Source organism: Equus caballus, chromosome 1 (assembly GCF_041296265.1).
Source record: "Equus caballus isolate H_3958 breed thoroughbred chromosome 1, TB-T2T, whole genome shotgun sequence".
Taxonomy (NCBI): Eukaryota; Metazoa; Chordata; class Mammalia; order Perissodactyla; family Equidae; genus Equus; species Equus caballus.
In genome coordinates, this window is record NC_091684.1 from 112,210,173 (window position 1) to 112,233,742 (window position 23,570).

The 23,570-nt window shown below is 38.6% G+C and overlaps 1 protein-coding gene across 6 annotated transcripts in view; it reads left to right on the forward strand.

Annotated features, from left to right (window-relative positions):
* Window positions 1-5,213, forward strand: part of MCTP2 (multiple C2 and transmembrane domain containing 2) — a 223,110-nt gene extending 217,897 nt beyond the window's left edge. For all 6 annotated transcript variants that reach the window (XM_001488295.5, XM_005602819.4, XM_023650924.2 and 3 more), the window contains exons 22-23: window positions 769-866; window positions 3,041-5,213. In XM_001488295.5, coding sequence (XP_001488345.3) covers window positions 769-866; window positions 3,041-3,109 — 167 coding nt within the window. In that variant the 3' untranslated portion in view covers window positions 3,110-5,213. The remainder of the gene's footprint in view (window positions 1-768; window positions 867-3,040) is intronic.
* Window positions 5,214-23,570: the final 18,357 nt, after the last annotated feature.

Sequence of the window (23,570 nt, forward strand, 5' to 3'; positions counted from 1 at the left end):
AAGGCACAGCCACCAAGGAAGGATGCTCTACAGTGTATTGACGTGTTAAATGTTGAACCCCTTCTAATTGTCATTGCCCTCGTCCTAAATTCGCATGGACTCCGTTGCTGAGAACAACCCACGCACCCGTGTTGCGGTCCATAAATTAAGTTAGCAACCAGAGGAAGATAATTTTCCAATAATAACTTTTCACAGTTTCCTGCAGCATCAGAGTACAATCAACATGTCAAGTTCTGTTCTGCAGTGAGAGAAGAGAAACCTGTGAAAATGACTTCCAAGGGGGGAGATAGATTTCTGCAGTTTGCTTTTTAACAACAAAAAAACAACTCCCACCCTCCACCTCACACTGCTGCATTCGGTCCAGAGCCCCCAAGCAGAGACTTGTTTGGGCTAACGAAGGCCTTTCCCATCTGGGACATTGGTTTTCCAAGCAGAGAAGGCTGTTAATCAGCGTAGTCCAAAAAAACCAATGAGCGCCAGTTTTTGTGTGTCTGTCTGCCGCCCTGCCGCTGGGATTGTAATGGGATTTTCACAGCTGAAGGAGGCAGAGTCCCTCTCCGACAATCACCCCTTCCTTCCTTCAAGAAAAGCCATTTGTGAATGATTCCACATGACAGCAACATATGCATGACTTCAGGTCTAGTAATTGTTTTCACACTAATTTTTACTTGTGAATGTACCCCGCCCCCTAGTCAGGTGATTTTTTTAAAGATAGATAGATAGACAGACAGACAGACAAAGAGATTGCCCGGTGTTTCTATTTTTCAGGCATAAATAAATTTACTAAGAAGCTTCGAAATCCCTATGCCATCGACAACAATGAGCTACTAGACTTCCTCTCCAGGGTGCCGTCTGATGTTCAAAAGGTATGTAATGAATGGTCACCACCAACAGGGGCCCCAGCACAGGAGTCTGGCCAGCGCCAGAGGCAGAGGAGCCCAGGGCTGTGCTTGTGAGTAATTGAGATAACGAATCAGAAGATCCTTAAAGAGTCCTGCCTTACAGGGAGGTGCTGAGAAAACCTTTGTCCAAAGCATGAGATGATTGGGGAAAATTATCCTGAAAAAGAGATACTTAAGAATGATCTGGAACTCATACTGCGTGGATATAGTGTAGTGGTATTTGTCCCTTTTTGATTGCTTGTCTCCCCAAAGAGGATAAGACCGGCTCAGTGCATGGGAGAGCATGACGTCCAAAACTGGGGGAGGCTGGCTTATTTTCCTCCTCTTCCGGATGGCAGGCATTTTATGGGAAGTGAGGGACAAGAGGATTATTCCTTTTATTCTTGTTTGTTCTGATTATCTCCTAGGCTGCACTTCTGCCCCCTTCCCTGTAAAGACTTAGGGGTATTGAGGGCAGAGCCCCCACTTACTCTCATACACATAGAGGCAGAGACGGCATGACATAATTTGAGATCAATCGGAAGTATTATTCACAGGTAATGGCCAATTAGTCCAGCAGTGTCCTCTGTCTGTGGATATGTAGAGATTAACCAAGGCAACAAGACCAGAAAGTGCCATAGGTAGCTGGATCTGGGCCCCTGCAGATGGGGCTGCTGTGCATCCAGAGGAAAGAGGGCAGGCAGTAGTCTCTCTAATGGAGAAGAGAGATCATAGAATAGATAGATGGGAGACCATGGCGTGAAATAGCATCACAATGATCAAAGACACAGTCCTTTATTATCTGAGAGAATCCTCAATCAAATATTGATTTTCATCTTCAGGCCATCGTACCATTTTTGGTTCCCTGGCAACTCTGGGTGGATTGCAGAGATGTAGGGCTGCAAAGCCCTAGAGTTTCTTTCCCCTTCATTCCAAGTTCTAGGGATTAAAATAAACTCCAGGATGCTATTTTCCTTTAACCTTCATTTTACGATATGATTATCTATTAAAATGCGTTCTATAAATAGGAATTTACTCATTAACATTTGCATTCCATGATTATAAAATAGTAACCTGGCCCTGTTTGTTCTGCATTGAAGATTGACAGGTGTGTCATCCCCTGCTCCGCTAAGGGTCTTTCATAAAACCCTCCAAGGAGAGCATGCTTTTGTTCACGTATCTGCTTTTGGCCAAGTATAGCTCAATTTATGTGATGGGCCACTGTGTCCTTGGGGAGTTTGGCACAAATGCTCAAAATAGCACATGTGGTCTGTAATACAATACTTTAAATGGAGCCGCTCCACCATCAGCCTATCAAAGTCCACACACCAAAGCGATACGATTCAACGTACCATCACTTGAGGGGCAATGTGAGTTCGTGCCTGCAGTCTTGAAGAATGGAAGTTTCCATTAAGCCCCCCAGGGATGATCTGTGCATAGTTCAGGCACCAGCCCTCAGTGTGGTCATCCACTTGGAGTTGGCATGAATACACAGGAACACAACAAAAGAGCTTTCGAGGAAGATATACAATATGCTAGTAAGATCCTTCATGAATTGCCAAGAGCACTTTCTAATAATACGATAGACAGTTTGCCATGGGGGACGCCCCCGAGTGCTTATATTTATCACAGATGTTTTAGCCATTACATTGTAAATGAAATTCATTTTTAAAAGAAATCTAAGTCAGTCTGGGGCCAGTATCAATTTCAACATTTTTTCCCTCTCTGGCAAAATAAATGTATATAATTTGCAGAGATTCTTTTCCCCAAGATTTTAGATATTTTTAAATGAATACTTCTTAGTAAGTTGCTGTATCATATACTAAGATAAACACTCCCAAGAGGCCATTATTAAGCTCACTTTTGGTTGAAAACAAGCAGGTACAAAACGAAAATCATCTAGCAGTGCCGAGAGCAGGTAGAAACCCATGCATCTCATTAGAAAAATCTGCTTTTAATATTTTGGTTTCAAGAAATGATGCATGACTTCTCAAATCCTTCCTGCAATTAATCCCCCCGTGTTCCTGTGTTTAGAAAATGATTCATTACCTTTGAACCTTTCCTCCCTTGCCTTGGTTTGTCTTTGGGGAGCCATTAACACACACTGTGGGGAGCTAGGGTTACCTAGCCGCCAGCGTCACGTCTGTTTGTTTTCACAGGTGCAGTACGCGGAATTGAAACTCTGCAGCAGCCAGAGCCCCCTTCGGAAGAAGCGCAGCGCGCTCTAGGACACACACCGACTTTGGACACCAGCACCGGATTCTGTTTGGTTGATTAGACCAATACCATCGCTCTTTCAGTGGTACCCGTGGTGTCATTCTGAAATGCATCTGTGTGGACCCTTCGCTGTATTCTCTCCCCTTCTTCACGCGCACAGATGCACACAGGCGCGTGCGCACATCCGCATGCATGGGCGTCCTAGTCGCATAGCGGTTCAGCCCAGCAAAAGCAAACAATCCAGAGACTAGGAAAGACTTAACATCCCTTCTCAAATAGGAGATAAAGCAAGGCTGCTATGGGTCTGAACACCCTCCCTGAGAACAACTCTAGACCGTTCGGATTCAAGAGTGACTTTGAACTTGTTTTCACACCTCTGACGGATTCTCATTAAGATTCAGTTATTTCCATTCCCCATCCCCACACTCCTTTCAGATTATTGTTCATGAGTCACTTTTTTCTCTGAGTTAACAAGTCTTTGATAGCCATCATCTAGCAAATAATGTATATTATAAATAGAGTTTTTAATACTTACCAGGTTCAGCCCAAATCTTTGGGAATCTTTCGGCTGTGATTGCTGAAGACCTATATGTAAAATTTCAGTAAACCCCTAGGTGCTGGATGCCAGCCTACATCACGGGCCACGGTGGGCAATGGATGCCCCAGGAAGGTCCAAAGGGATCGCTCCTCCGAAGTGTAAAGGTTTAACGAAAGTATTTAGTTGCCTTAAAACGCCATTTCTTCTGACTTTACTTTTTGCTTATTTCCAAAATAAACTGTCAACATTACAGCTTCAGAAAGGCGGAGAGGGGATGGATGAATGACCTCTGAGAGTATTTAGAAAGATAAAGACTGAGGAGCAAGGGATTAATAAATGTGGCTGCTTACCTGATTGTCATAATCAACTCATTTGCCCGCCTTTTTGAGCAGAAAGTAAAAATAGTTTAGCAGTCAAAATTGATCTTTGGTTCCTCTCATGGGCAAAATAAGCTACACATAATACAAATATATCTCGGAAACCTTTTTCTAGAAAAGTACTACCTTGAAGTCTTCCTTTGAGTGTATCTGATTCCTGCAGACCCCACCATTTCAGTAACCCCCCCCAGAATAAAAATCCCAATTCTGTGCATATTTAAAATGTATGCAAGTATCTTTCTGTTCAAATGATATTTAAGTTGTAAAGACTATATTTTGTGGACACATACTTTGTATGTGCAGTTTTATATATATAATATATATGTGTATTGTAAAGAAAAGTTAAGGTAAAAAGACCTGATTTAATAGTGAGTTTTACTATGGTTTTTTTTTCTCTCTCTGCGTTGTAATTTAATAATCTTCAAACAAAATGTTTATGAAAAATGCCAAAGATTCTAAACCTTATCATCCCGTGTCTGTTTTTCTTCATATTATATCTTCCTGGCTGAGCCAGATTTCTGCATGATTTGATTTACTTCAAGTTAATGAAGCTGGCTGGAAAAGAGCCTGGCAGAAATTATAAAAGCTCCAGTAAATCTCTTAGTTGTACATACAATAGATACCCAAGAACCTCTTTTGTTAAACCAGTTACTCAATCTTCTGTGTAAACAATGCCTCATTGTCTCACTCCCAACTATCATCTAGTTTATCATAGTCTGTCATTTTGTAACGACCTAAGTCAGACATTTTTAAACAGACATGTGAGATCTGATCAGTCATTTGAATGAAAACTTTCAGCAGCAAAATAACCCCTTATTTATTTAAAAGTGGAACCAATACTTTATTGTTGTTCTTTTGCTATAGAATTTCAAAATGAAATAATTTGCCCGACAAGAAGGCATCGTTAGTTAGACTTACTTCTTTTGTAGCCTGACTGAAATTCTCAGTGTAGAGTTTAGGACACAAACAGCTGCTGGGATGCAGGAGCAAGACCGAATCAACCTTCAATAAACTCTTTATGGAAAACAATTGTTAATTGATTAAGTAGATGTTGGATGCTAAAAATGAATGTTAGTTGTAAGTGAAATGTGAAGATTTATACAAGTAATCAGAAACTTGTTTGAAGATTCCTGAATGCTTCAGATAAGATGTATGGATTATGGATTCACAGTGTGATAATTAAAGACAATTTAATAGGAATGTTGAAGTTTTGCCGAGCTCTCCTTATTCTCTTCTCAAATTTCACATGTCCATTTCCAGCCCTGCCTGGATATCTCACAGGCATCTATACTTCAGGGGCTCAGAAACTCAGCGTTCTCTCTCCCTCCATGTGTTCAGGACCCCAGCACCATGGTCTCCTTCTAGCTTCCTTATTTCCTTTATTGGCATTGGCATCTCCTGGGGTGGGAGGCCCTGGGCATCCCCTTTTTTGTTCCTCATGCTTTTTTCCCCATCTCCCAACCCATAAAATCTGGTAGCTCCAGCTGACGTGTTGTCTTGTCCGTTTCTATCCCACCATATCTTGTCCATTTCTGATCGCCACCACCCAAGTTGAGGCCTCTGTAACTTATGAGAAGTCACAGCAATGGTGACCATTACATTACGCCAGGTTAATCCCATTTGTACTGTTCTTTTCACTTGGAATACTTTCTCCCCAGTTTCTGTCTAAATAAATTCTGCCCTTAAAATTCTCAAAAGTCTCCTGCCCCAAATAGGCTTTCTTAGTTCCTTGGCTGGATGAAATCCTACCCTTCTCTTTCTCATGCCTGCATCTTATATATCCTTCTGGCATCTGCCATAGCTCATAGTTACCAGAGGCCTTGACACCCAGTGTACTCTACGGGGTTACACATCCTATCTGGCACCTAATAGACACTGTAAATACGTGTCTCACTAACTGGGCCATAGATGACTTTTCTTTCTCTGGCCTTTGGTGTGTGACTCTCCGAGCAGAGGGCTGAGCTGGATAGATTAGTGTGGTCTATCCTAAGAACTAATTTCTTGCATTAAATGCTAGCTTATATTGTGTGATATTATTTATAAACTCTGGCCTTCTTGATTATAAACTTTAAAATTAAATAATGTCTTATACTTGGAGAAGTTCTTACCCCCATGTCAAAGTAAAATATAATATTTATCTGTGGGCTCTAAAACAATTTTTGATTCTTTTTCTCGTCATTTATCATTTGACAAACATATATTGAACACTGATGATCTACCTGAACAAAACAGACTACGTTCCCTGATAGAGCCAGACATTAAACAGATACTTTTGAGCAGTGGCTTGACATTCTCAGATTCAAGTTTTGAAAAGAGCATTCTGGCTGCAGTGGGTAGACTAGCAATTACGAATGTTCAGAGCAGAGCCAATTGTAGTTCTGACCAATTGATGGTAGCCTGGACTTTCAAATAGTGGCACTGGAAAAAGAAAAAAATATAATGAAATTGGAAGATGGTTAGGAGATCAAGTGAGCAGGACTTAGCAGGTGCATGACTGTAGGATGAAGGAGAGAGTAGAGTCAAGGGCTGGCTCTCAGTCTTTCATCTCCAGATCTAGGAAGATGGTGTCAACTTTTGCTGAGGGAGAGAATTATAGGATCAGCTGTGGGAAGAATTGCATGAGCCCAGTTTTAGCTGGTGTTGAATTTGAGGTGCCTGAGGAGTCTCTAAATGGAGATGTCAGAGAGGTAAGTGAATGTGTGGATGTGGAACACAGAGAAGAAATACACCTTACTTGAGAGAGACATTTAAGGGCCAACATTCATAGAAAATGATTGCAGCTGCATGCTTCAAGAGATTGAACTCAACAAAGTCATATATATAAAGATGAGTCTCTAATAGTATAAATAGAATTAGGAGAAAATAGTAAGCATGAACTGTCACAGAGTTTAATGATAAATCTGTTTCAATGATAATGTGTTTCAAGAAAGCAGGTGTGGTCAGTAGTGCTAATTGCTGCTGAGATCACATAAGTTGAGGAGAGAATAATGACCTTTACTTAATGACGTGGCAATTTGGGGGGACCTTGGCAGCAAGACATTTCAGTGGATTGGTAGAAGTGGAAACCAGATTTGACTTGAGAAGTGAGTGAACGTAGGAAAATGGAGACTGACTGGAGGTAACTCATGAAAACTTCCACTGGAAGAGAGGGGAGAGAGAGCGTAGTGACTAGGAATGGAAGAAGGTGTACAGGATGAGTTCACTAAGGAAAAAAATAGATGTGTCATGGACTCAGTGTAAACTTATGAGCTACAAAAAATTCTTCATGAGTATGAGATTGTTATCCATATTCATTATTTAAAACTATGCTCTGTCAAAAGCCCCCTCTCTTTTATGTAGTATTAATCCAACTTTTATGGCAACAGAAGACTTGAAAAATTGAAATAGAATATTCTCTGAAAATATGATGAGTAGTCAATTGATAATTGAATGAAAATTGAAGGGTGACTTCTGAAGAATGGCTTAAAGCTCATTACCTCTTTATATAGGTCTCTTTGGATAAAGCCTGCATTCTCTTCTGGCGTTTTAATGCAATGATTTACATGGGGAATATGGATAGTGAAGCACATAAGAATTCTGAACATTTTGTACGACTTATCAAATGCCAGGTACTTTCTAAGTGCTTTAGATATAATAGCTCATTTAATAATTTAAAAACTATGACATTCCTTGAAATACTTACGGAAAACAAAGAAACCACCAGTCTTTTGTAGACTCTCCCAGAAATAGCAAAAATGAAACCACTTTTCTACCCATTTTATGAGGCCAGTATAATCCTCATTCCAAAGGCCAATAAGGTGATACAAGAATGGAAAATTACTTATGAAAATCTCTTATGAATATAGATGCAAAATTATGAAAGATATATATACCTCTATAATGAAAACAATGAGGAAAAAGATAAATTAAGGGATTCATGGATTCAAAGATTCAATATATTAAGATGTCAATAGATTGAATGTAAGTGCAGTAAAAGTTATGTGGTTTTTTGCAGAAATTAATCAGCTGATTGTAAAATGTATATGAAAATGCAAGAGTCCAAGAATAGCCAAAGCCATCTTGCAGATGATGAACACTCGCAGATATCAAGATGTATTATAAAGATGTTGTAACTAAGTGTGAGATTGGCACAAGGGTGGATAAATTGACAAGCAGAAAAGATCAGAAGCAGACCCACACATATTTGGTAACCTGTGACCTAATTTATGTCAAAGGTGACATATTTGAAGTGCGTAGGGAAAAGACCTTTTTGAAAAATGATGCTGGGTCATTTTAGCATCCACATGGATAAAATGAACCTTGACTCCTTCCTTTACTATTCACAAAAATCAATTCCATATGAATTGTAGATCCAAAACTAAAAGGCAAAATGAAGATTCCAGAAAAAGACAGGGAAATGTCTTTACATCTATGTGATAAGCAAAGATTTCTTCAGATGGAAACAAGATGCTAATCATAAAGGAAAAGCATTGATAAATTGGAGATGATTAAAATTAATCTTTTCCTCAAAAAATACGATTAAGAGAGTGAAAGGATAAGCCACAAAGTGGGAGAAGACATTTAATCTCTATATATAATCAGACAAAGGATTCTTACCCAGAACACATGAAGATTTTCTACAGTGAAAAGCGAGGCAACTCAGTAGAAAAACAGACAAAAGAATTGAACAGACACTTCATAAATGAACCTATCCAAATGGCCAGGAAACATATAAAAGGTGCTTAACATCGTTAGTTATCAGGCAAACGTAAATTGAAATCAAGATACTACACATAGCCAGAATGGCTAAAATGGAAAAGTCAGTATCAAGTGTTGTCAAGGTTATGGGAAAAAAATTCTCATATACTACTGATGAATGGGAATTATAAATTGGTATAACCAATTTGGAAAACTGTTTGGCAGTATCTATTAAAGCTGACCGTATGCATCCCCTATGACCCTTCCCCCAGTTTGACTCAAGTATATAACCAACAGATGCATGCATGTGTTCAATTAAGGACATGCCAAAGGATATTAATGGCAGCACTACTTATATCATTACAAAAATGAAAACAGTATATACCCATCAATATCTGAGTTGATCAGTAAGTCGTGACTCTACAATGGAATTCTAAACAGAAATGAAATGAAAAACTAATGTTACATGTGATAACATGGGTAAAGTTCACAACATCAAACAAAAGAAACAAGACACAAGCACAGGTATATATATAATGTATGATTTCATCTATGTGAACTTCAAAGACGGGAAACACCGTCTATGGTGTTAGCTATCAGGAGGCTGGGGGTGTAATGACTAGAAGGGGCTCTAAGTGGGCTCCTGGGATGATGTTAATGTTCTGTTGTTTTAGTCTGAACATGAATTTGTTCACTTTGTAAAATTCATCGAGCTGTAAACTTTTGCCTTGTGTAATGTTCTGCATGTTTACTAAAAAAAGAAAAAAAGTATGAGACATGACAATTTTATCCATAATTGCAATTAAAGAAACAGAGGCCAATTACTGTAAAGTATTTTAAATGTGCAAAGAGAGAACCAACTCAAATAAACAGTTAAAACTGTGTAAGAGTTGAGAGTCATTTTAAACAATAAACCCAAAGCACAGTTCCTACATAATCTTACTGCATTTGAGTATTCAATTTCATCTTAACACAAGTCAATCACTTTAAAAATAACTTTATTATCAGGAGTACTAAAAGTGTCTTCCCCTAACTGATCATCTACTAAAGCATTAAAAAGTTGCTCTACGCAAGCAAACTGGCCCATAAAACCTCAGGATCTGAAGTTCCAGAAAGTTTTAACTTTTTACAGTTTATACTCATGGCATTGAGCCAGGCATTCTGGGACTACATATTTCACAAGAATAGTCCATTTTGTTTTCCTTTTCACACATTAAAGGTTGTAGATCAAAAGGCGGTAGAATTCTTTTGGCTTCTGAGGAAGGCTCTGTGTCTTCTTCTTCCTGGGAAGAAATAGAGATAGATAGATGATAGATAGATGGATAGATGGATGGATGATAGATAGATAGATAGATAGATAGATGATAGACAGTTGATAGGGGAGAATGTGTGTATATACACACAGGTATCTCCCTATATATTGTCAAGAGGCAAAATTTTCCCATCTTAGGTTCAGTAGTTGGAGGCCTGTGAACTAAACTCAATGACAGATTAGCAAGAGAAAAAACAGATTTTAATCCTGTCTGTACATAAGGGAGTTCACAAAGAAACGTGACTCAAAACAGGCAGTTAGAATTGGGGGCTTATGCACATACAGGTGAAAGGAAGGGGGAGAAGGACTCAAAACGGGAAGCCAAATGACTTCTCAGAAGGGGGAGAAGGGAGAAATGGCACAAGGGAAAACAAATGACTTTCAGGAAAAATAGATGGGCCCGTAGGAGAGTAGAAGAAATATGATAGTTTCGTGGCAGTTTCTCTTTAGGAGTGGTGCCAGCTCATTGTCCTGGCTGATGAGTCAACCCTCCCAGGTTGCCCTTGGGGAGGGGATTGACAAGAATTGAGTTCTTTTGGGCGGCTCTGCCTTTAGTCAGATAAAGGAGTTCAGGGAAAAAGAAAAGAATTCCTCATCTGTTGATTCACAAATGCCTCCAGCTCAAAATAATTTTTATGCTACAGTGGCATATTCTGGACTCCTTCAATATGTATATGTATTCACAAACACATATATTCATAAGTTTTGGGGAAATTTCTAATATCTTCAAAAATTGATCTGTAGAGCCCAATTAAGAACCGAAGAACTTGTGTTTTCAGGGGAAACAGTCAAAGTTTGCCTCTTACTGCATTTGAAACCTCAGGGTGGAGAGTAGGTTTTCCTAGGAGCCCAATGTCAGCAGCTTGTTCAATGCCAGAATTCAACTCATTCATTATTTAATCGAGCTTTTCTCTGGGAAATATTTTATTAGGCTAGTCTTTAAAGCTGAGACATCCTGAGATTTCAGTTTGTTTTCCATTCCTCTAGTTTGTGACCATAATACACACAAGTTTCTCTTCTCTGGGTATTTTCATTATTAGATCAAAACAACTGATTGGAAAAGTAAAAACACACGAAATCATTTGTTTAACTGCATAATAAATAGCTGACATGACTGATTTAGTATGCATCTACCAGAGAAATTATGGTGTACACAGTGGTAAGTGACTTTGTTTTTGTTTTTGTATTTTGACCCCCAAAAAGCTTGCACAAGCTGGAGAAGTGGTCCAGCCAAGAAAAGTTAACAGGGACAAGTGGAACGTTCCTTGCACAGCTGAAGGAGGCAGAGATTGTTTTCTTCGAATTGAGGCGTGGCAATCACCTGCATTTGATGTGTCCTGCGTGTGGGAGAAACTGGAGTTTGCTGGACGAGGATCTAACACGTGGGAGGCAGAGTCTCTGACTTTGAGAAAGGGTTGGACAGCAACGGCCGGGCCTAGGTTCTCTGGTTATGCAGGGAGTCAGAATTTGGGCAGAGCCGAGCTTCCTAGGGGAGAGACACAGGCATGTGTTGTCTCAGACTCTGAAAGTTTTGCTCTTGACTATGTTTGTGGTCAACTTAGGGGTGGCAACTTTCCTCCTGGGAATTTAGAAGTGCTACTTGGCATATAACTCTGGTTGGAGAAAAAGCCCATTATCATATAAGAATAGTATTTCTTCTCTTTCATATCGTCTATACTATATATATTCAATTTAAAAATTACCTGAAATGTTCATGCTGTATATTCTTCTCTCTTCCAAATCATTAGCAAAGATGCTAAAATATGTCAGCATGTGACCTTGATTTCTTCAGCCCACTAACCAGACACTTCTCCTTAACTAGATCCAGTAGCATTTATCACTATCACCATCTTAAAAAATATAAATGGTTTTCAATCTACCAATCTGTATTTTTTCAGCAAATTAAACTTAAAATTGGAGCTTTGTGAGATCCCACTGAATCTTTAACTACTAATTTTAATAGCAAACATCTTATGATTACTTCTAGATAACCATCCCCCACTCATTATTCTTATGTTTAAGTTTCATAATTTATAGCAGTATATTTGCTTATAAAACTCTGGGCTTGGTACACTCATACCAGTGGGTACCATTTATCGATGAGCCTTATATTCAAGGTACTTTGAAATCATTCTTTTAGTTAAGTACAAAGATGTTTTGCATGATTAACATGGTCTGTCTGGGCTTAAGGTTTTGATCTGTGCTCTGATTCTTGATTTTACATGAAACACTTCAAAAGAGTCATGGTTGGGGGGTGAGGGGGGTGATTACTCTGGGCTCTGAGCAATTTTAGAACTGTTGACTTCTGAGTGATGAGGTTTCCTGACAGTTCTTTCCCTTGCTTCTTATAAATGGTTGCTTGGTCAAGCTGTCCATTTCTATTGAGTATTCATATTGGCTGTTCCTGTGAAAGATTTCCAAATGAATAGTGTCTCATTTATTTTAACAATTAATGCCCCCTTTTTTCCTAACTCTTAGGTTTTAGCCTAGATTTCGATTATTCATAGTCCCATGGGAGTATGCATGAATGCAATTCACATGTGGTCCTAAAACTTCCCATTAAGTTTTAAACTTTAGTAGTTTCAACCTTCTCTCCCCAAATCCTAGTAATCTATAAAATCGCTACCTTATTTGATCCATGTTTCACCCATGTTCTCTCTTTTACAGCTGTCCATTCTCTAATTCAGAGGCAACAAAAATTTTACACGTCCTGAAATAGGCGATTTAAAAGGGGAGAAAACTCAGAAGACTGGTTGACCCCGAATGTGGACTATGTTGAAATGAAAACCAGTTCCCCTTTCTCCAACTGCCTTTCATTAGCATTTGATTGTTGCTGGCTTGGAGTTGGGTGAGCTCAATGACCTGGAGCCAGATAAATAAAGGTTCAAGTCCAAGATTTGGTACTATGGTACTCATTTACTGTGTGCCTTGGGGCAACACACTTATCTTCCTGAAGCCCCGATTTCTTCATTTCTAGAATAGAAATAATCAAATCCAAATTATGGGGGTTTTGAAGAAAGAATATAAATGCTCAGCGCTATGTCAGGCACATACTGTTTGCTTTTATTGGATTAGGATATTCATATGGAAAAGTGCACATATTATAAATGTGTAGCTTGATGAATTTTCGCTAATTGAATATTCTCGTGAAACCAGCACCCAGATCAAGAAACTTAACACTACCAGCACCCCAGAAGCCTCTCCTGTGCCCCTTGCCATTACTACTACCCCTCAAGGGGACATACTGGGTTTCTCAAACTTGGCACTATTGGCATTTTGGGCCAGATGATTCTTTATTGTGGAGCAATGGCACACATAGCCCTATAGGGATGTTTGGCAGCATCCCTGCCCCCTACCAATGAGATGCAGTGGTCCCTCCTCCAAACCTGCCGAGATATGACAATCAAAAATGTCTCCAGGTATTCCAAAGGGGTGGCGGTGGAAGGAGGCAAAATCTCCCCCATTTGAGAACTACCGGTATAAGTATGTATTGTTCTTTGTGCAACCAGAACCTAAGCCCCGGGGGGCACCTCTTATGTGAGCTGTCACCTGTTCATCTCTGTCTTCCCTCCTCTGTAGTAACACATTAGCAATCACTGCAGTTGAGAGAACTTCTGAGTACAAACTACTATCCAATAGATTCACTGCCTCGAAATTCTGAAATCCAGGTCATCCCTGGGCTTGGGGCCCCAATTGTCTTGCTTCTCTTCCCGTGACCCCCTAGCTTCTATCACCCCCTGCTGGTGGGAGTGTAAATTGGTTCAACCACTTTGGAAAACTGTTTGCAGTATTTATTAAGCTGAACATATGCATACCCTATGACTCTCCTAGTTTGTTTCAACTATTTATTTAATGATTTGTATCCAACCTTTCTCAAAAGAGATCTGAAGTAATTTGCAGCCCACAATATTAATAAATTAAACTGTACTTTCTGCGGAGTATCACAGCTGAAAATAAGAGAAATTATTTCCTTGATTTGTACTACAAGCAAGGTGAGGGGTTCAGGATTAATATTAATTGGTTTGTCGTAAACATTCTTGTTTATAATTGGAATCACATTCTGAATAAATCCACATACTTGATTGTTGATATGTCTCTGAAATCACTTATAAGCTATCATGCTTCCACTCTGTATTTTTTTCTTGTGACTCATTAGTTGAAGAAACTGGTTTTTTGTCCTGTAGAGCTTCTGACCGTCTGAATTTAGATGATTACATCCCCATGGCATCATTTAGCACGTCCATCTGTCCTCTCTGTTTTTTGTAAACGGTAGTTGGAAAGAGATGTTCTCAGTTACAGGTTTGTAGTTAAGTCTCTGCCTATTAGCTTTTTTGACTGTAACTTAAGTGCCTGACATTAAGGTTTTGATTGCTGAGTTATCCATTACAAAGACATCCACCTCAAACCACATATGCCAGCTACACAGCTAGAGAAAGAGGCAGGCTGCTCCACCAATGAAGTGGCCCTTTTGGAAAGCCCTGGATCACCTAGATAACTGACGATACGCGTGACCCTGCTTTTCCTTTTCTGTGCTTTAATTCCATCCCTGTGTTTTAAATTCACCAATGAAGAGTGAAGCCGAGAAACCCTAGACATCCCACTCTCGACCCTAGGTCCACACACTCTCCCTCCTTCTCCCTTTCTCCCTCTCTCTCTCTCTCTCTCACTGTGATGTTGCTGTGTGGCCCCAGCCATGTCATGTAGGCTCCAGGATCTGTGAGTAGTAAACCTTGTTTTTTCAAAGTTCCCCAATGGTTGTTGCTGAGGTGAATCTTGCAATCATAATAAGAACCACAAGGGCCAGTCCAGCCACCATGTTGGCTCTGGGTGGGGAAATGTTTGTGTGGACTCCTGCGGGCCAAGGTGAGTGGCCCCAGGCATTTCTAGCTGACAGCATCACTATTGATAGGCTGAGACCGACAGAAAAGAAGGTCTTATACTTTCTGACACTATTTCATAGGGCTGGGGTACTCTGCCCCCAAGAGGCATATGGTGTTAGCAATTATTGATCCACTAATTCATTAGGACAGCATTATAGGAATATTTTAAATCTAGTATTTCGCCTGCATTCATTAGCTTACACTTCAAAAAACAGAATGCCGCATTCTACTACTTGATTACCCAATAGTAAAACTTTTATAGAAAATTCAGGATTCTTTCCCTTTTTTCTTTTCACCAGTTTTTAAAATAATAATTTATGCACTAGCATCTAATGTTAATCAATTAGACTTTTTTCTTTTTGAGGAAGATCAACCCTGACCTAACATCTGCTGCCAATCCTCCTCTTCTTTTTGCTGAGGAAGACTGGCCCTGAGCTAACATCTGTGCCCATCTTCCTCTACTTTATATGTGGGATTCCTGCCTCAGCATGGCTTGACAAGCAGTGTGTAGATCTGCACTCAGGATCTGAATCAGTGAAGCCAGGCCATCAAAGCAGAACTTGTGAACTAAACCACTGTGCCACTGGGCCAGCCCCTAGATTTTTAATCTCTTTATGAACCAATGGATTTAAATATTTTTATGTGTTTCAAATCATTGCCACTATTATCCTTATATACAAGTTGTACCATGTTTGGTCAATGGAATCTCTTCAAGTTGACTTCTGATTCCTTTTGACACGATCTTAGTAGTTTTGATAGTTTCCCTGATATTTGTCATAAAGAGATGTTCCAAATTCGTCTTTCACTTCTCTTACTGCAGACCTGGAATCAGTCATTTCTTCCAAGAACCCTGGTTCCTTTTAATGGGAAATTATATTGGAAGACCTCACTCAGGGTGCATTAGTCAGAATTCTCCAGAGAAAAAGAACCAACAGGATCTGTGTGTGTGTGTGTGTGTGTACATGAAAAGATTTATTGTAAGGAATTGGCCCACAAAATTATGGAGGCTGGTAGGTCTCAAATCTGTGGGGTGAGTCAGCACGCTGGAGCCCCGGGAGAATGGATTATGTCGTTCCAGTCTGGAGGCTGACAGGCTCGAAACCCAGGAAGAACTGCTGTTTCAGTTCTAGTTTGAAGGCAGGAAAAAAGCCAATGTCCCTGTTTAAAGGCAGTGAGGCAGGGAGAGTCCTCCCTTACTCGGGGAGGGTGAGCCTTTTGGTTCTATTCAGATCCTCAACTGATTAAATGAGGCCCATCCACATTAGGGAGGCCACCTGCTTTCCACAGTCTACCAACCTGAAATGTTAATCTTAACGTGAACCTGTTCGTCCCCAAAAGTCCTCACAGAAACGCCCAGAAGAGTGGCTGATCAAATATCTGGACGCTTTGTGGCCCAGTCAGTTGACACAGAAAATTAACCATCACACTGGGTGCTAGCAGGGCTCAGTACAACTGAGTTTCTCAGTGTCCCTTTTCAATGCACAGAACTAGGAAATATTTTTAAAAAATAAAGTACATCATAAATTCGTGATGGTACTTCCAACTACAGAGTTTTTGCTTAAATTCTCCTGTGTGGAGAATCTCGGTTTTCAATGATACTTCTAATGATATAATTATAATATTACATGATGAATCATGTTCTTTATCCCAAAACACAGTCCCAGCAGTCGCAGAATAACAATGCCATCACTACCACCAATAACATTATTCCAGAAAACTGTTGGTTTGTTTATTTATGCAGTTTTTTTTGCAATTCTTCAAATTATTGTCTTTAGATCATTTAGAATACTTCCTCCCTGGTGGTTATGCCACCAATTACTTATATATGTGGGTACATTTGTTTCATTTTGTTTATTTTTATTTTTAGGGATTACTTTTCAAATTTTAATTTGGTTTTACAATAGGTGAAAGTCACTCTCCTCCAGAGGGAAATCTACCACACAAAGGATTCTAGCTTCTGCTCCTCTCTCCGCTCCCTTATTCTCTCTTTCCCCCTTAAGTAACCTTTTATTTTGTTTCATTCTATAGCTACTCCTGCCATCTTGCTTGCTTGATTTTTAATTTATTAACATAAGCACGCACACACACACACACACATGTTTCTCCCCTTCCTTCTTAGAGAATTGGTAGTCTATTAAAATACTTATCCTCCTACTGTTTTCACTGAATAGCATGTTCTGGAGAGCACCCCATGGAAGTATATAAACATAGCCCTCATTCTCTCGTGCAGTTGTGGCTGTTACAAGTGACAGACCCTTGGTTCTTTCCATCTATGGCTTTTGCAAATGACTACAAAGAATTGTTTTGCACATATATCTTTTTATAATTTTACCAATGGTTCCTTTGGATAGATTCCTAGAAGTTGCTTTTCTTGATCAAAAGGTAAATATATATGTAATTTTTTTTTTGCTAGATATTGCTAAGTTATCCTCTACAGACCTTTTGCAATTTCGCATTCTCACCAGTGATAGTTGAGAATGCCTGTTTCCCCCAGCCCCACCAACCCAGTAGGATGACGAATTTTGGATTTTTCCAAACTGACAGGTGAGAAATGTTGTTTTAGCATACTTTTAATTGGCATTTCTCTTATTCTGAGAAATGCTTTTCATATATGGAGCATACACTTGCACTTCTTTTTCTGTGAATTGTCTGATCATTTCTCTAAATCATTTTTACATAGAAATTTTGGTATTTTTTAATACTTTTAGAAATATGGGAATATTAACCCTGCTATATAAGTTGCAAATATTTTTCCAAGTTTGTCATTTTTTAAACTCTATTTATGGTGTCTTTGGCAAAAACAAAAGTTTTAGTGTTTGTATTTTTTCTATAATCATTTTATCAATATTTTTTCATATTGCTCTTGGATTTTGATTCATCAAGGAAGTTTTCCTCGTTCACAGATCATAGAAGAAGTCATCTAAGTTTTTTGTCTGATTCTTTTGTTTTGTTTTTTAATTCTTGATTGATTTTCACGTACACATTTAAATATCTTCTTGATTTTCTTCCGGCATGAATGTTGCTGTCAAAAAGTCTGATGTCAGTCAGATTTTCTGTTGTTTATAATGGACTGACTATTTTTCCTGGAAGTCCAATAGTTTTACTACAAAATCGTCTTAGTGTTGGGTAGATCGTTCTAGTTGAGTTATCCCAAGTATATGTGTATGTCCTTTCTAGATGTAATTTCAAGTCACCCCAGATTCTGCTGGGTATGTCCTAGGAGTAGAATCGCTGAATCATAGGGTATGCGTAAAGTCAACTTGAGCGGATACACTCAAACGGTTTTCCAAAATGGTTCCACCTGTTTGCATTTCAATCAGCACTGTGTGAGAGGTTCTGATGGCTCTGCATCCTCTCTCACATGTGAGATCTCTATCCATTCTATTAGAACCATTCAAATGTGTGTGCGATAGTATCTCATTGTGGTTTTAATTTGCATTTCCCTGATGGGTAAAGAAGTTGGGCACATTTTCTTGTTTCCTGGCCATTTAGATACTCTGTTTTTGTTCAGAGTCTATTCAACTCTTTTGTCATTTTTTTTTTTTACAGTGAATTATCCTTTTTTTAAAATTATTTTTTTATTCAACTATTTAAACTGAAAGAATAGAAAAAACAGTTCACCCATTTCTTCCACTCTCTACAACCCTCCACCCCTCAGCTCAGGCAACCACCAATCAGGTCTCTGTAACTGTGAGGTTGTTTTTTTAGAATTCCACATGAAAGAGAGATCATATGGTATTTGTTTTTCTTTGTCTGACTTATTTCGCTTAGCATAATGCCTCGAGGTCCATCCGTATTGTCACGAATGGCAAGATTTCATTCTTCTTTTATGGCTGAATAATATTCCATTGTGTATATATGTATGTGTATGTATATACACCACAATTTCTTTATCCATTCATAAATCAATGGACACTTAGGTTGTTTTCATATCTTGGCTATTGTAAATAATGCTGCAATGAACATGGGGGTGTACATATCTTTTTGAGTTAGTGTTTTCATTTTCTTCAGATAAATACCCAGCAGTGGGATTGCTGGAAAACTTTTAATGTTTTGAGGGAACGCCATACTGTTTTCCATTGTGGCTGCACCAATTTACATTCCAACCAAGAGTGCACAGGGGTTCCCTTTTCCCCATGTCCTCACCAATACTTGTTATTCTTGTCATTTTGATGATAGCATTCTAATGGGTGTGAGGTGATATCACATTGTAGTTTTGATTTGCATTTCCCCGAAGATCAATAATGTTGAGTATCTTTTCAGGTATCTGTTGCCCATCTGTATGTCTTCTTTGGAAAAATGTCTATGCAGATCTTTCTGCCCATTTTTAAATTGGATTCTTTGTTTTTTTGCTATTGAGATGTATGAGTTCATTATATATTTTGGATATTAACCCCTTATCAGATATATGATTTGCAAATATTTTCTCCCATTCAAGAGTCGTCTTTCTATTTTGTTTGTGGTTTCCTTTGCTATTTAGAAAAGCTTATTAGTTTGATGTGGTCATACTTGTTTATTTTTTCCTTTGTTGCTTTTGCTTTTGGTGTCAGATTCAAAAATTCATCACCAAGATCTATGTTAAGGAGCTTACTGCCTCTGGTTTCTTCTAGGAGTTTTATGGTTTCAAGTCTTTATCCATTTTGAGTTAATTTGTGTGTATGATATAGGATAGTGGTTCAGTTTCATTCTTTTGTATGTAGGTGTCCGATTTTCCCAGCACCATTTATTGAAGAGATGTCCTTTCCCCATTATATATTCTTGGCTCCTTTGTTGTAGGTTAATTGCCCATATATGCTAGGGTTTGTTTCTGGACTCTCTATTTTGTTCCATTGATGTATGTGTCTATTTTTAAGCCAATATTTGGAAGGAAGCTTTGATCTCTTGGTTTTAACTTACGTTGTATATGAGTTTTTGATTGTGCTATCATAACTTCCCTGCTTGTTTTTATGAAATTATTTGGGAAGATTTTATATATAAAATGTTGCCTTAATCATCTTCCCTGAATTTCTCCTATTATAAATATTGTTATTCTCATCTTGCAGAGGGGGAACCAAGCCCTTAAAGGATCTTACTCAAAGCCAGATAATGGTAATGAGTGGAACAGGATTCAAGCCTAACTCTGTAAACTCCAACAGTTCTAATACTCTTTTACTTCTACTATTCCATAGCCCATTTATATTTATTTTTATCTCATTAAAAAAATTCTCCTTCTGTATATTATATAATATACATAATGCCTTAATAGTCTTGTATAAGTATATAATTTATAAATAAATAAAACTACAACTATTGAGTGGGTGCTATTCAAAATACTTAGCTCAGTATTTACAGTTTTAAAAAAATGTAAAGATCTAGTAACTTAATCACTGTACATTACATTATGTAAAAGCAGGAAGTCGAGTACTTGTTATAATGAAAGAAAATAAGAATCCTAGAAAACAGTGATTCATTTTCATCTTCCTTATAATAGCCTGTTGTTATAATATGAGGGAAACAATGAAAATACATGAGAAATTATAAACAACTGCTTTCATATTGTGGAATCTGATGCTGGAGATATCTAAATTTCATATGCAACAGAAAATACAAATTACTGAAGTTTCATATCACATTAGCTGAATTGGAAAAACAACAACTATTTAGAGAGAGGAAAAATTTAATGGAAATTGGCTAAATGCTACACATCAGACTATTTTTTTCCCTTCCTTCACCATTGGTTAAAAGTATAACAAGGAGAAGTACAGAGAGAATGTCTGGAAGTATAAAGTCTACTAGAATCATTAAAATCAAAAGATTGATAAACAGAAATATTCAGTGAAGTTTAATATTGATGCATGGTCAAAAATGATAGGATGCGGGGGCTGGCCCAGTGGCACAGCGAGCTGTTAAGTGCACACGCTCTGCTTTGGCAGCCTGGGGTTCACCGGTTGGGATCCCGGGTGCGGACCTGGCACTGCTTGGCGGGCCATGCTGTGGCGGGCATCCCACATATAGGGTGGAGGAGGATGGGCACAGATGTTGGCTCAGGGCCAGTGTTCCTCGGCAAAAAGAAGAGGATTGGCAGCAGTTAGCTCAGGGCTAAACTTCCTCAAAAAGAAAAAACAAAAGCAAAAGATAGGATGCATTAAAGAGAGTCCTGTCGTATTGGTTTCTATGGCTGCTGTAACTAATTACCACAAATTTAACGGCTTAAAACAGTACAAGTGTATCTTACAGCTCTGAGCTCAGAAGTCCAAAACGATCTCACTTGCTAAAATCAAGGGGTCAACATGCCTACATTCCTCCTGGATGCTCAGGGGAGAACTTTTTTCCTGGCTTTTCTAGCTTCTAGAGGCTGCTCCCTTCCCTTGGCTCCTGGTCCCCTTCCTCCATCTTCAAAGCCGGCAGTGTTGAGCCGAATCCTTCTCACTCTGCCATCTCTCTGGTTATCTTTGCCAATTCCTTCTTCCACTTTTAAGGATGCTTGTGATTATATTGTCCCCACCTGGATGATCCAGGATAATCTTCCTATTTTCAGGTCAACTGATGAACAACCTTAATTGCACCTACAACCTTAATTCCTCTTTGCCGTGCAGCCTAACATAGCCACAGGTTCTGAAGGTTAGAATGCAGACATCAAAGGGGGGCCATTAGTCTGCCTACAACACCCACTACGGTTTTCTAATCGAAACTGACCAGTTTTGGAAGGAGCACATTTCTATCATTTTTCCTTAAGAGATTCCGTCATCCATATTTATTTTCAAAGAAGAATTTTTAATATGTGTATGAGTTATACCCATACATTCACATGTTCATGTGCATGCACACATAAGCACATTCCTAATTTATTCACAACATCACTGAAAAACAATAGTATGTGGAAAACCGCATTTTATTTGTAATGGGAATATGTCCTTACTAAAGGCGCAAATGCAGCATGAGATGATATAAAGAACATCCAACTAGGAATCAGAAAATCCGTGTTCTTGACCTAAATCTACCCTTTTATAAACTTTAATGTAAGGCATTATTAGTAATAATACTTAAAAGAGCTGTGTGGAGAGTCACGGGCATTTACTTACCTCAGAGATATTCTCCATCATTAAAATTCCATTAAGGAGCCTCATGACCAAGTAACGGTCAGCTCCAGAGGTGAAGGATGGAAGGAGGATAAGCCTAGTGTAAATTTAACGGAGAAGGAAATGCTTTTATGCAGTAAGCTAGGATGGAAGGCTCATCTCAGTTATCTGAATAAAAGCCAGGCTCCAAAACTCTGATTCTTGATGTCATCACTGATACTAATGGTTGAAACATTGAGCGCTAAATTGCAGTACACCCTACCTCAGTTTCTCCACTAAATTAACAAGATAAAATATTTAGGAACAGAACCCTAAACACTGGCATAGTACATAAAGTGTTTGCATTTTTGAAGATCTTGGCATTAGCTTAGTCCATTTGTTCTGTAATAATACCGCCTCAAGATTCAATGAAAGAGGACGTTGAAATTGATCATTAGATACAGTTTAGCGTATATTTCTCCAATTCTCAGTTTCAATTACCCATGTTATACTTGTCTCCTATCATTTCAGAAAAATCATAACTTGGCAATCATAATTACATAATTCTTTTTGAACAAGCTGTCAAAAATAGAGGCTGAAAACTAAAAATTCAAGTTCTTCAAATTGATTGGTGTGGAGAATTTTCTCTCTGGATTTGGTCCATGACTGGATTGAAGTAATTGATCATCTTAATAGTATCCTTAAATTTTAACCATAAAGTTGCATTACTTTTAACCCGCACCAGGAAATTATGACGTCAGAACTATAAACTATAAACCTAGAAATTGTATAATGATAGGAATACCAATTAAGCTGTGAGTTGCAGAAGCAGGTTTGAATCTTTGCTCAACCTAAAAACAACAACAACAACTAGCGGCATTTCTTTTCTTTATGAATCTGTTTTCTATTAATATCGCTGAGCTGCATATAACTCAGTCTGCCGAAGAGATACGAGGTGAGCACACTGGAAATGCACATATGCTTTTCAACAAATAGACAACAGGTCAGGCTAATGAGAAGCGATGGCTCGAGGAATTCATCACATTTTAAAAGGTTTGTCATTTTGACATGAAGGGCTGCGTTAGTCATCATTTGCCACAAAGGTGAGTCACCACAGTGGACGGCAGTTTTGCATTTTAATTCTTGATGAATGAAAGCTACACTGTTGGCATCTACTCCTGCCAACTACTATCCTTTAGGACATAAATTTAGCTGGGCTCAGTTATCTAGAGGCTTTTATTGCTTGGCCAAGAGAAAATTTAACTTTCTAGCTACGTAAACTTAAGTCAACCTCACTGGGCCTTGGTGTTCTGATTTGTCAAAGGGGGCTTTTGTGTGGATAAAATCTAGCAATTTCATGCAGATAAAAAAGAGACATGAGAAGGAGAGAGAGATAGTCCAGCTCTTTGAGCATTTTGGAAAAGTGCAAGGTTTTTTTATAATTATTGGAAATGGTACATTTTTGTGCTAATTGTAATATCTGTGATACTCTATGGGTAATCTATGTTGTTTACTTACATAGATTTCTAAACTGTGAAGTAATTCCAGGTTATATGTGAATGTTCTTTTTCCTTAATCCTTTAAACCACGTGCCTTTATTGCTTGTTTTGTTAACTTTAGTCAGTGTTTCAGCTCCTCTGTATTTGAGATC